At 36.6% G+C, this 14,080-nt stretch overlaps 1 protein-coding gene across 4 annotated transcripts in view; it reads left to right on the top strand.

Annotated features, from left to right (window-relative positions):
• The window catches only part of MAP3K7 (mitogen-activated protein kinase kinase kinase 7), a 51,284-nt gene extending 39,445 nt beyond the window's left edge, over positions 1-11,839 (top strand). For all 4 annotated transcript variants that reach the window (XM_080588519.1, XM_080588520.1, XM_080588521.1 and 1 more), the window contains 4 exons: positions 2,813-2,921; positions 5,728-5,789; positions 6,320-6,435; positions 8,799-11,839. In XM_080588519.1, the coding sequence (XP_080444645.1) occupies positions 2,813-2,921; positions 5,728-5,789; positions 6,320-6,435; positions 8,799-8,979 (468 nt within the window). In that variant the 3' untranslated portion in view covers positions 8,980-11,839. The remainder of the gene's footprint in view (positions 1-2,812; positions 2,922-5,727; positions 5,790-6,319; positions 6,436-8,798) is intronic.
• Positions 11,840-14,080: the final 2,241 nt, after the last annotated feature.

The following is a 14,080-nucleotide window of genomic DNA, read 5'->3' on the forward strand; positions in this document are numbered from 1 at the left end:
GAACAGTTGAGAGGCAGGGTTTGAGTATACATGCCTGCATGCAAGTGTGAGAATTCATGGGATCTGAAACCATACAGATGAATCATTCTGTCCATGAGATTGTGCAATTGGTCACAGACGCACTTTTTTCTCTCATTTCATAGGGAGATAGAGTCTGCAGAAAATGAGGAGAAAGGGGCTAGTACCGCTGATTTCTTTAAATTTGGTTGCCTGTTTCAATTAAACTCAGAAAAAAACATGCTGTTCCGAGAAGGGGGAGATGTTATTCCTTAGAGCAAGTCAGCTTTTCAAGATGCTAAGCCTTTGAGAAATGGTAACTAAGAAGCTAAAAGGTTTGGCCACCTGGCAAAGATGGTTTGAGAGAAACCTTACAGAAAGTGTGTTTTGCATACTGTGATACCTGGAGGAGGCAACGATGGCAGGATATCTGTGAGGGGATGACAGAAACCGGTTGCTGAAAAGCGGTCACTGGCCTACCTGTCAGCAAAGCTGGTGTCAGGGAAGGTGGCTGTGGTCTAGTGCGATGCCAGGAGAGCTGAAGTATCTCACTTAGCACACTCAACCACTGTAATCTAGCAGCTATTCAGTTTGGGGAACTTCCCTTGGATTTTGTGGTGCTTTTAAAATGTGCCCCAGATAGGAATCCTTCACTTTTGTCTAGTAATTTCATCTAAACAGTGTTATCGCGGAAGTGGTTTTACTGTGCTGATGGACCAAAGCGATCTGGTACAGCAAGCACCCCCCGTATAGCATGGTTTGCTAGAGTTACCCTAGCTAGAACATTTCTTGGGTCCCCCTTGCTGTCAACTACGTACTCAACAAATCTCTTTTTGCTTTAAGGACTTAGACCCCATTAAAAATGCTTGCTCTATCTTCTGATATTTATTTTTCATTCATATCCGAGCACACTGACAGTAAACAGTAAGCTAGGCCACTTAAACCTTCATAATGTCAACAAAGACTTCCACACAAAAGCTTTTTCAAAATATCTGATGTGGTCATCCCGATAATATCATTCCATTGGATTATTTCTACGATACTTTCTGGCTACTAACATAAAACGGTCAATAAAAAAATGAAGCTACTCCTCTTCATGTTGCTTGCGGTGGCTCTGTCAAAGAAGGAATACAAGACTAATGGATAAATTTCAGTCCCAGTTTGGCAATTTCTTTGTTCTTACAGAGTTTCATGTCACTTTATACTTATGAATGTATTTCCCTTGATAAGGCAGACAGCACTCACATATGAGTTTTCTCAGCATGTGAAGACTGAAATCATTTGAGAAACATAGATAGCTTAAGCAAATATGTAAGGAAACTTCAAAAAAAATCATTTTTAATAACTATTGGTACTGAAGCTGTGTACTTTGTTTGGAAACATTTTTCCATTACATAAGCAAGCAAGACTGAAGTGTTCAGTGTTGGCACAGGGACAGTGTTAACTGCTGCAAAATAAGGTTTACATTTTAAACAATTTTTAAAGCTCTGAGAAGGTAATAATTGAGCCATGTTTCTGACTTCCCTGTTTTACCCAGTAGACTTAAATTATTGCTGTTTTAAAGATGTTTCATTTTAGAAAGTATGGGCATTTACTGTTATAGGTCTCGTGTGTGCAGTCTAATAGCGTGTTTTCCTAGCCTCTTAAACTGAAGCAATTACCGGAGAAACGTATTGTAATGCAGATGAAATAATGGGTATTTCAGTGTGTAGGATCTTACTACTCTTTGGATTGATGCTTGACTGACTGAAATCCTGGCTTTTAAAATTAAATTAAGATACGATATTTGGAAATCAGGGTCATAAAGAAATACAGCTTCCAGGTAATGTATATTTGAGTGGTTCTTTTAAAAAATAGGGACATTTAGCTAATAATTTCATAGAAAGCATACCATATTGAAAATAATTGTCTTTTAAATAGCATCTTTTCTTTTGACTTTTTTTCCTGTAAAACACGGTGGGGTCTACACTTTTAAGTCCTTTACTGTGTTACTTTTATGTCTGTGAGAAGATGTATGGCATACAATAATTTATATTTTAAATAAGTATTCTGAAAAAGAAGCTAGGTAGAATAATGAAGTCAGTATCAGATATTCTGTGCTTTGATAAGGAAAAGGATTTAAGTAGTAAAAGTACTCTTTCAGTGTAAAGGAGGTTCCTACAGAATTTTTAGTTTTTAATTTGCTTTGAGTGAGAATTTCCTGATTTTTAATTTCTTTGTTTTAATCAATTAATTGATTGTTCTAATTGATTGTTTTGTTAAAATACCTCTTCATGTTTTCCGAGGATGGACTGTATAACCTCCGAGTTAACATAGGAACCACAATAAAAACTGTAGATTAATACATTGCAGTCTAGTGCAGTTACTAAGGTGCATTCTTTTAGTTGAATGTAGTTCCATTCATCAGCTAAATATCAGAAATAAAACTTTATTCCTTCCTTATTTTATGGAGCTGATAGATTTCATTGAACAGTATTGTGAAAATTACCAGGTGTAGTATTGTGCTTCTCATATAAAGTTCTTGAATGCATTGTTGAACAGTGCTTTTTATTATGCTGAATAGCAAAATTATATCCATTTCTTTTTCTATGGTAGAGATGAGGATGAAATTCCTGCAATGCATACAGAGTTCATAAAGCTATCTGGAAAGCTTTCAGGAAGAAAGGTTTGCAGGGAGTATTTGGGAGGAATATAGGTTAAGGCTTTGTCACATTGTGGTTTTTTTTTTCATTTTAATACCATTTTGTAAAATGAACATTTTGAAAAAAAAAAATGTTAACTTTCCTTGTCATTCTGTTTTGCTGTATCTTTTCAGGAGAGTAGAAACAGCAGTAGATCATCTAGTCCTAGTGTGAGAATGATCACTACCTCGGGACCAACCTCTGAAAAGCCAACTCGTAATCCATGGACACCTGATGATGCAGGTAATCCTTTGTTCATTAGTTAACCTTTTGCCTTTAAAAATAAATAAATGTTTGATTATGCTGTGGGGTATGTGCCTAGATATAAAGAAAATTAGGCAGTTAAAGTGTCATCCCATTTTAATGCTGCTTAGGTTAAATCATTACATTATTGCTTTGTTTCTGACAACGGCTTTAAAAACTTTTTATATTGGTAATGTTAAGTTACGTAAGCTTGTAAGAATTTTGTTTGTTACAAAGTGTTGTATGTGTGCAGTGCTGCTTCTATTTAAGAGAGCACCAGTTTTTGTCTGTAATGTGTGGTTGGGGAGTGGGCATCTTGCAGCATTTTAGTGTTGTGCATTTGTATTACGAATGCACAGATAAAGCTTTCTTGCTCTGATTTCTGGAATGAAGTGCTACTTAGGTGAGTATCAGCTGGAATACATTAATTTTTCTTTATCTGCGTGTTGTAATTTTGCTTATGCAGAATGTGTATGTGCACACAAAGTTACTGGTCTTAAATGAACAAATGTAAGTGTGTCTACAGAAATGTAAATACTTCTACTGAAGCATCGCTGTTGTTCTGTTACAAAATATGATTGAGTAAACATAATTTAATAGCTGAATTCAATCTTAAAAGTCATAATGCACACCATTATGAAATGGACCGATACTGGACTGCATATAAATAATGGATGCCCACAAATTCCTTTTTAGAACATAAGAATTACATTTTCATTACCAGAATGTACATGTTAAATCTTAGACTTAATCTCAAGTTGGTATTTCATAGTGCCTTAAATTCTGAAATCTTTTGCTTGTAATCCGTTTCATCTTTGACTGATTAGATTCTGCCATTCTTTTCCTGTAATCAACTGCAAAATGGAAACTCACATATGGACTGATTTTGTGCCAGCATATATATATATGCGTACATATGCGTACTCGTATTTTACCAAATATAAGGTGATTCTGAAAGTAAGATGTGTACTTCTCTTTTTTGCCCTGCTTTAGCAGGAGGGGAGGGCAGCATACTCTTATTCTTTGCTTCTGTGCTTTCTTCTTTCTGTCCATTGTCACTTTGCATAATCACACTCTATGCCTAGTAACACACAAATTCCCAAAGCCCTTGTCCTCTGCCACAGCCTTCCTTCTCTCGTATAACTTGGGGTTCCAAATTTCTTTAGGCAGTGAGCACTTAAGGGAATTGCTGCTTCACACAGAAGCAAGCTCTTGCCCATTAGTTAAATAGATAATTCATTGGGAACTGAAAGCTGCTGATCTTATGCCAGTGCAAAGACAGTTTGTCCTAAATCTCTGGCCTTAAACGCAGCACACCACTAGAGCTAAAGTAAGGTCCGTTACTATGGTGGCTTTCTTGTTCGCAGAAATCCCTCACCTTATACTCAGGTAAATACAGAATATACCACACATATATTTTTTTCTTAATAGGTTTATGCAGTCCATTAACAAAGGATTATTTGCATTTCTGAACAGATAAATAATTTTAGTTTTCTGTAAAAGAAAATACATTAAGTTAATCGGGCAAAGTGATAAAATGAGGACACAGCCGAATCTAATCAATCACAGGAAAAGTTACAATTCTGTGACACAGCCAAAAGCTAAGGAATGCAATCTGAAATATTTTGCATGTACTGATGTATTTGAAACGTTGCAGTAATTCCTTTGCTGTAGCAGTATTCCATAAATGGCAGTAATTGAATGTAGGGAAGGCCTTCTATATTGTTCTGATTTAAGACTCTGTGGTGATTAAGTCTCTCTGGTTTTAGTTTTTTGGTTATTTTTATTTATTTTTACCACCTTCCAGTTTCCTTACAAGCATACACTTAACCACTTTTTCTCCATTCCCACCCTCTTATTTCTGTTTCCTTTTGAAGCTGCTCTTGGAGATAGCATAGTCTTTGAGGGCAACACCTTAGTTTCTCTACCACGACTACTCTGTGGCAGGTGCTTTTGGGGTATGGGTAAGCAGCCCCTTTTTTTTCCCACCTACCCTCCTCCATATAATCCTCTAGTAGCAATAATGCAGCTATGAAATCAGTAGTTTCATAAAATTAGTAGTTTCTCAATGTGTCTTTACTCCTATGTCTCTTAAAGCTTAACAGTAACCTTGTGATCCCCAGATTCTGGGATACCAAAAGATATAACCTGTAAGAATTCAGAAACATGTTAAATGTGGATTAAAGATCTAGAGAAATCCAGAGTAACTGCAGTGTAAGAAGAGAGCAGCCAGGCCCAGGAGATGGATTGGGTATTGGGTCCCTTGCTACCCATAAAGTGTCTCTGCAGAGTAAAGGAAATGCCCTAGAGCATGTTGTGAGGAAGATACATAAAATCCTCACCAGGAGTAGGCTTTGAAACTGAGCAGGAGGTTGCGCTTATTTTATTTTGGCAGAGCTGGTTTGCACAGCTTCTAATTTTAAAATCATTAGATGCATGGCTGGCTGGCTGATCCTTCATAAACAAGAATGAAATGGCAATTTTTTTATAAACAGAACATGATAGCAAACTGTACAAAAATAATATTTTAAAGAACGTGTATGTGGATACATGGCTTCTAGAAATGTAGGATAACAACCTTAATATTTGTTTCTTCTTGCTGTTATAGACCATAATTTTGAAGTTCTTAACTTTATCAGAAAAGCAAAAAGAGTCATCTGCCTTGGGATTGGAACACTGCTATTTCCATTTGCCTTTTCACATTCAGATTGTGTATTGTGAAATGATGTAGTTTTCTCGTTTTTGTCCTATAAAGATAGAATTATCTGTTTAAAAATGCATTAAAATGTTCTTGGTGTTGTTACAGAGACCAATGGGTCAGATAACTCCATCCCAATGGCATATCTTACATTAGATCATCAGTTACAGGTAATAAATATATGTGTCATTAGATGATTTGTTTTGCATTACATTCTTATGTGTGAATTTGGGACTGCAAAATATAGTGCCACATATTTACCAGTGTTTATAGTCTAACTTTTGACCAAGGCTAAAAAAAATATATTATGTAATCTGAGATTGGTTGACTCAGATTTGATCAAGCTATTAAAAACAAGCCCTGGGAAACATGATCTCTAAAACCAAATGTAATTTGAGTTTGACTGTCAAAATAAGATATTTTTTGCTTGAGTATTACTGCATCAAATTGTTGCATTCGCTTTATTTGGGGTGTGTGTGTTTAAACCTTAGTTTGATTTTTGATCCTTGTGACAAAGTGACTGTCAGATTAATAAGTGCAGATTGGAGGTTTGAGGCAACTTTGGCATCAGTGCAGTAAAGTTTTCCAGGGCATGGTTTGACACTTGTTTTTAAAAGCCTACTGTTTTTTAAAAGATGTTATAAATACACCGCAGAGACTTCATTAGTTCATTAGTTTTTAACGTCTGATTTATTTTCAGCCTCTAGCACCATGTCCAAACTCTAAAGAATCTATGGCTGTGTTTGAACAGCACTGCAAAATGGCACAAGAGTATATGAAAGTTCAGACAGAAATTGCATTGCTGTTGCAGAGGAAGTAAGTAAAATGTCTCAAACCTTTTTCTGTTCTTCTGTATGTTTCTTTTACACTAGTTAAGTCTGTGACTGCTGTTTCAGGCTTTATGAAGTAAAATTTCATAGAGCATGGTTATTTTCAAGACCTAATCTCGTAGAGATACCGAGGTAGTCACCACAGGTGAGGTATTCAGAGCCCATAACTTAAGTTTTAAGCAATATTAAGACTTTTCTTCTGGACAGGTCCTACATTAAAGTGTGTGGCACCTTTGCGTACGTTCCATAGTAGTAATGTTTGTATCATCTCGAGTGAAAGACCTGGAATGCTGAGGAACTTTGCAATTCTGTTTCACACACTGTCCAATAAAAGACTTTCAATTGTAAATTGTAGATAACCATTTGGTTTTTATCTTATATCTGACTTTTGTTAATAATCACATTTATAGCAGTGTTATCCAGACACGTGTTGTGGTTTTCTACCAGGGTTTTAGCACCTAATACATAAAAGCTGTTACATACTTTCTTATCGTAAGAGGAAAGAGATTATTTCTAGTGCACATTGTGCACACATATAAGTGAAGCAACTGCTTGCATGTACTGTTGGATTGGGGCCAAGGTTATTGCTGATTCAGAACTTCAGTTTGCAATGCATTCTGTCGTGTTCTGCTTCCCTTCATTTCTATTTCCTGATGCTGGGGAGCAGTTCTGAGAGGTCATTACATACTCATGTTCTAGACCAAGTAACCAGCTTGTTACCCACCAGAGTCTGAGATACTGCAGGCCTCAGCGTTTGTGGAACAGGCAATGAGAAAAATGTGTGTCTAAACCTCTTCTACTTGAGAAATAACAGACAGAATGTGGAAAAAGCTACTTTAAGATTGACCTTACATCATCTATTCATTTTGTCTTAGTATCTTGAGAAGAATTTTTTTCAAGTATGATTTGAATTTTTAGACCTCGTTGAGGTGATGCTGAAACTAGCATGAAGATCGTAACTGTGTTTTTGTTTCTATAGTCCCTCTAGATCAATAAATTATATAAAAATAAGCTTCTGTTTCCAAGTTGGTTTTTCTTAGTCAGAACAGAATTGCCCTTAGGTTTGAAACAAAAAATAGTACTGTGATTGATGTATTTAATGCTGTTTGAGGTAGTAATTACTCTATAAAGGTTGAACTAATGAAGTTTTCTTTAGCTGTAATTACAAACCATATGGCAACAATTAATTATCATGAGGAACTTTCTCCTCTACTGTTTTGTTGCTAAAATATTGTTGGCAGCTTGCCTTCTTGTCACCTCATAAACAAATAGTAAAACAAACTGCATTCTATTTAGCTACATCAGTTTTGTAGGATAATTTTTAGCAAGTTTATCAGTGCATTTGTTCATCTAAAATTGTTGCTTAAAAACATATTGAATTCTTAATGCGTAAATTAAGTGAAATGACAGTTACAAAAATAATCTGCCTGATTCTGTTTTGCACTGCTTTAAAATATACAGCTCAAAGTACAAAACAGTGTTTCAGTGTAAAGTTGCCAGAGTTACTGCAGTGTTTTTTCCAAGAGTCAAATTCTGCTCTAGCAAGAAGTTGGGTTGTAAGGGTATGTAAAGCACAAAGCAGTGTTCCTGCAGCTTTGAACTTTACATGATGAAACATTAACTGAATTGCTTGGGCAACTCCAGGTTTTGGGGGTTTTAGGTTTTTGTTTTTTAATGCTCTGCCTGTAAATAATTAGTATGCTGGAAAAAAACAAAACTGCAACCTCATGTTTTATGTAACATTAATATACTTGATAGAAATTAAGAGATACAGTTGTAGAGAATGTTCCTCTAAAAGTAGTTGCTAAAAGCATTTTGAACAGTTATTGCAAAAATTAGCGCAAATAACAGTTGTAAAAATGATCTGCCTGATTCTGCTTTCCACACCTTCAAGACGTTCAACTCCAAATAGAAAACAGCACTTCACTAAAACCTTACCTAAGTTATTGCTGTTTTGCCTTTTAAGTTGCCTACTGAATCTTTGAATATACATACAGCTAAGCAAAGTTAGAGCTAAAAAATTTATAAATTTCTGTGTGGATCCTTAGATGCTCTGCTGTGACCTGTAGAATTACATCTGAAAGCTATTATAAAAAGGAAAAATGTAGAGATTGAGTCTATGGTTTACAGCTGTTTTAAGGTTTAAATGTGGATCTGATTTGGAAGAGAATTTCTCCTCAGAATACAGTAAAGAATAAGATTTTTTGTTAACTTAATTTTATTGCACAAGATATCACCAGCCATGAATTCAGACAGATAATCAAATAAAAATTTGAAGCATATTTAGTCATCTACGCACAAATAGAAGTAGACTATAAATGACAATTACTTTTTTTTTTTTAACTGTAGACAAGAACTAATAGCAGAACTGGACCAGGATGAAAAAGACCAGCAAAACACGTCCCGTCTGGTACAAGAACATAAAAAGCTCTTAGATGAAAATAAGAGTCTCTCAACTTACTATCAGCAATGCAAAAAACAATTAGAGGTCATCAGAAATCAGCAACAGAAACGGCCAGGCACATCATGATTTCCTGGGACCTTTCAAATGGAAAATATGCACAGAAAAGACTGATTTTTTTTTTATTGTTATTATTATCCCTTATTATGACAACTCATGAGTGTAAGCTTCTTGGTGTGGTCTGTATTTGTCTGCTACACTTAACATCATTTAATTTTTTTCATTTTCCTATGGTGGACATCCAGTTCAACAGGTTAATCAGATAAGGTGAGAAAATAGTGACTTGAATTAACCAACAGCCCTCAATTTAAAGCAAGAACAGTGGCTGTATGCATGCTCCTTGTGTGAAGGCTAGCCTAACAAATGTTAGAGGCTACAAAATTGTAAGATCTTGGTTTTAGTTTTTGGTGTTACCTCGATAAGAGCAAAACAAAAACTTTCCTGTTTAAGAATGGTTTTGTTCCAGTGTCTCATCTCAAATTTATAATGATGATTATTTTCAGGACATAAACATGCACCAAGCTGCAGAGGTGATGTTGGCTGACCAGAGTAATTCATGATGCATTAGTGATGCCTTTTACCTGTAGACGTAGTATATTTTTTCCACATGCAAAATAATAGTCAAACTGATGCCAGCATCCTTGGTTCAGTGCTTGATAGCCCTGCATTTTGACTAATATATTTGTTGTAACCTTGCATTCATAAAATATTTGAAGTAAAAGGCTGTATTTTCTTTCCTTTCTTGGGGGGAATGCCATGCAGTTCCATCTAGTTACTGGGCAGAAGTTATGAATGTGATTCACTGGGCAAAGTTTATCCCCTGTATAAAAGAGGGAAACAAAAACGTGCTAAAGTGTCTTAAACCTTCAAAGCTTTTGTCACTGAAACATTCTTAGAAGGAAACTCAGAAAGCAAATTAAAACAAGATTTTAAGTATTTCCTTCATACCACTTACTGGAATATTTTTTTCTTTACAACTTATTTCCTCAAAAGTATTTGCTATAAATGTAAGTAACTTTGTTTTGGGTAGGAAGAAAGAGACTCGGGGAAATGAATTTATTTTAAATATCAAATTATGCAATGGAGTTAAGTATGGAAATGGCAGAAGCTATTAAGAAAATGAGGGAAATGGCTTCGATCTTCATCAGGAATCTCAGTTATTCCACTCATCTGAACATACTTCCTTTGAAGTCCATCTCAGAATGCCTGCTGCCTTTGTGACTGAAGAATTGCATTTAATGAATTCAAGCGGAATATGTAATTATCAGTCTCATTATTTACCATTTCTACATGGGAGAAAATAACTACTCGTTTACATTGCAGATTGATTATTTGGTTTATGAGTTAACTCCTAACTGGTAAAGAAATGAGGCATTTCTAAATATAATAGGAAATTATTCCTTACATAAGCTCCTGGTGTACTCAGTTGTGGGCAGGGTTTTAACATTCTTTTGCAAAGGCAAAATAGAAAATTATAATTTAGCTGCTGAGCCCTCAAAATATGAGAGGTAATCTGAACTTTGATTTCTGCGTACTTGAAATTAATAATTATTTGTAGGAGCCCATTAGCAGAACTTGGAAAAAACATTCACGGTAAAAATATCACAGTATTTTTCTCTTCCCCTTCCTGCCTACCTGATAATAAACATCTTGTAAACCTATCTGTGAACAACAAAAGTAGCTGACAGTTTACTGAATGGTGTCATTCTGTCTTGAAAATAAATCTACTGTTGGTAAACCTTTGGGAGTAAGAAGTGCTTCCCTCTTTTACTTAAATAAAGGAAGGGTTATCATTCCCCAAACCTTAGCAGATAATTTGATTAGTTAGCTGAAACTGATATTGGGATCAACTTAAGGGCACACATATTTATAGCAAAATGTAATTGGTGGAGAAAATAACTGTAGTATTAGGAATAGCACAAGTTATCCAAAGCATTGCTGTTCGCATACATCTGTCCATCTACCAAAATGGACACGCTCCATGTTCAGCAGCTTGCTTAACATATGCTTAAGCATTCAGTAGGGCAGCATAAATACCAACGCTCGACTTGAGATGCTTGGTTGATAATCATCACATACACAAAATCATTTCCCAGGACAGTTTTTATGGTTTGCCTCATCATAAAACAGATTTGTTTAAAATAAATCAGCATTGCATATGAAAAGTCATTTTATGGCAAATTCTGAATAATGGAAGTGAACACAATGCTAGCTTTATGGTACCTAATACAAATGTCACTTCTAACAGTTGTTTATGAGTTTTCAGAGTTTACATTAAAAAGGGTCTCAGATTGTAAAATAAGTGCTGTGCTACCAGTGCGCTGTTGAACTCGGCTCCATTCAATATTTAGGTTATATTGCTGTTCTTGCAATTTACAAAGGGAATTTGGAGTTTGACCTTTGGCTTTCAAGATGTCTCTTTCTTAATTGCACCTTTTCTTTAATTATTTGCCTATAATTTTCAGTGAGGTGTTCTGTGTGGCAAAACTTGTGTATCAAAAAAAGTGTAGAACATAGCAGTTTGGGCTACTAAGAGTTTAACAGCTTAATTTTCTAGTGACTTCTATTATTTTCTTAAGGCTCTTGTTTGAAAGTTGTTTACAAATGTACTTTTATTTTTCTGTTAAACTATCTGGAGTGTTCAGGAAGTTTTTCATGTACTCTTTTGTCCAGTTAAAGCCATTCCTCTAATAATGGAGGTGAAACATCTAATTTTGTCTGGGCAGTGCCTTCTCAGAAAAAGTAACAGGCTCTGCTTTTTGTTAAAGTATGTGTTCTGTAAGATATTGTATAATTGAAAGTATGCTTCTGTACACTGTGCAGTTCTACCAAAAATGCTTTTTTAGGCTTATTTGTGTTTTTTTTCTGATGAGAAGTTGAAGATTGTAATTCAAAACTTGTATATAAAATGGTGAATGATTTCATATGATTCAGGAATGAGCAGTGTGGCTTTCTGCTGGAGGGTTTTATTACATTATCAGGAATCTAGTTAATAAAAGCTGAGAGACTTCCACAAACATGTAATAGTGCCCCAACACTTGCCAGGACATCCTTGATCTCTGATGAAATCCCACACTGGGTGGGGGATAATCATCATGCAGTTGTTCCCACCACCAAAAGAAAATTCTTCTGTTATTAGGTCTTCCCTTCCTGTGTGCTGAAGTAGGGTGTTGGATGAATAGTCTTGGTCATGACCGAATATAAAGATATTTTAAGAATGCCACATCTTTCATACTGGTGCTCTGTAAAAAGATGAGCGCGATCTTCTCTTGTTGTTCAGTATGGATGAATTCCTTTCCCTGGGACTTCTCTATCCTAGTCATAATGGCTTTTATTGTTTAAGAGTTTCTTTTGACATACCACAGATGGATGCAACCTGTTAACTGTCTCCTTGCCTGTGAAGAAGACAAAATCTTGCTTCAGATCTGTTCCAAGCTGCTTTGAACAACTTGGGCATTACAGGTACCCACTTGACCCCTCAGAATATGTTTCCATGTGCTGACCTGGTTGAGGAGAAGAATCATTAAAAAAATAAGTCCGTGTATATGTTTATGTGCATTTATGCATACTGCTAATGTGTATAGGTATGGAGAATTGCAAGCATCAAATCCACATTGATAGATCTATTTTTATTTCCAAAATCTGCTGAGCTGAGACAGGTAAGCCTTCTGTAGTTACCTTTTTTTTACTTTAAATATGTCACTAGATGAGCAGCACTTTCTGCCTGTGAGGACAAAGTTCCATAAAGACAGATACATACACATTTGTGCATGTAAGAACATACATTGATTATCTTCTGTGCCTGTGTGACCCTTTTCTGCTTGCAGGGACAGTTCAGATTTCCCACTGCACTTTGAGAGATTTGCTACAAATATTTTGACTTCACACGGGTACCCTGACTCTAGTCATGGGAGCATAATTAATGAAAGAGCAAAACTGAATTTAAACCAAATAATTTATAATTAGTAATAAAAAGCTGTCTTAAAATACTTTAAAATCACCGCTAGTCCCAGCACTTTAACCTAAACAAGTATTAATGAAAAAAAAAATATTCGTAGCTGCGTGCTTTACATCAAGTAGCTAAAAACTTGCGATACTTTAAAGGATAAAATAGGTTAGTGTTCACATCATTAGGCGTGCTTTGCCATTACCCCTTTTCCAGCTTGCAGGGTGGTTAGCTAAAGGCAGCTTTGGGAACTGCTGCCTTTAATGGGTGGAAAGAGGAGCAGAATGATGCATGAAGGCTGGATAGGTTTCTAACTTCTTATCAAGCAAAAGGCAGTGGTAGAGGCAGAGCTGCAGATGGGCAGGATGGAGCCCCTGCCTCCTTGGGGTGTAAGTGCAGCTCCTTGCTGGGGCCAGGAGAAGATGGGGCATGATGCAGTGTGCCCCAGCTGTGCCACCCCCTGCCAGACTCAGCGCTGTTTTCCCTCAGACCTCTCCCTGTTATTAAGCAGTTGATGTTCCCAGTGTAAATACAAATCTCTTAACACTGGCATGCAAACCAGGGGAAATGCAAGGATTTTGCCTTTTGCCAACCACTCTTTTTCCTCCCAGCAGTGTCGAAGGGGAGAGGCAGTGGAGCAGCTGCTTGTGTAGGCTGTTCTCCTGAGGTATTTAGGCAGAGGACCAAGGAGTGACTTGCATTCATTCATATAGCATATTGGCTCAGCACACAGGATGGGTCACAATTATAGCTTACAGCAGAAAATCCAGGAAAAACAAATCCTATCAAGTATAGTTTGCTCTGAGCCCTTTTTGCAGCATAACTGGTGCCAACCCCATATGCCTTTAGGACTACTCAGATTCCATTCAGAAAACGGGCAGAGTTACAAACATCAGCCTAAGGGAGGGACTGCATTGTCCCGTGATGTGAGGACGTCTGTATTCACCCAGCCACCGCTGCAGAAGGGATGCTGCGGGTGTCTTTGTTCTCACAAGGCTCCAGAGGCCTCTGCCTTTGCCAGTCGCCGGAGGGCTCCTCGGACAGCTGCCTCCCAAAAGTTAAACCTGGTGCGTGCAAATCAGACTCTTATTAAAGTTTCTTACATCACCAGCGGCAGCGGGGCTAGAGCATAGCTGAGAATGGTTTAGGAGGTAGGAGGTGAAGCTAATTTAGCTTGTCCTCTGAGCTCAGCCTGGGCCCTGTGGGGCTGCCAGGCACAAAATA

Source organism: Anser brachyrhynchus (genome assembly GCF_964034855.1).
Source record: "Anser brachyrhynchus genome assembly, chromosome: 3".
Classification (NCBI taxonomy): domain Eukaryota; kingdom Metazoa; phylum Chordata; class Aves; order Anseriformes; family Anatidae; genus Anser; species Anser brachyrhynchus.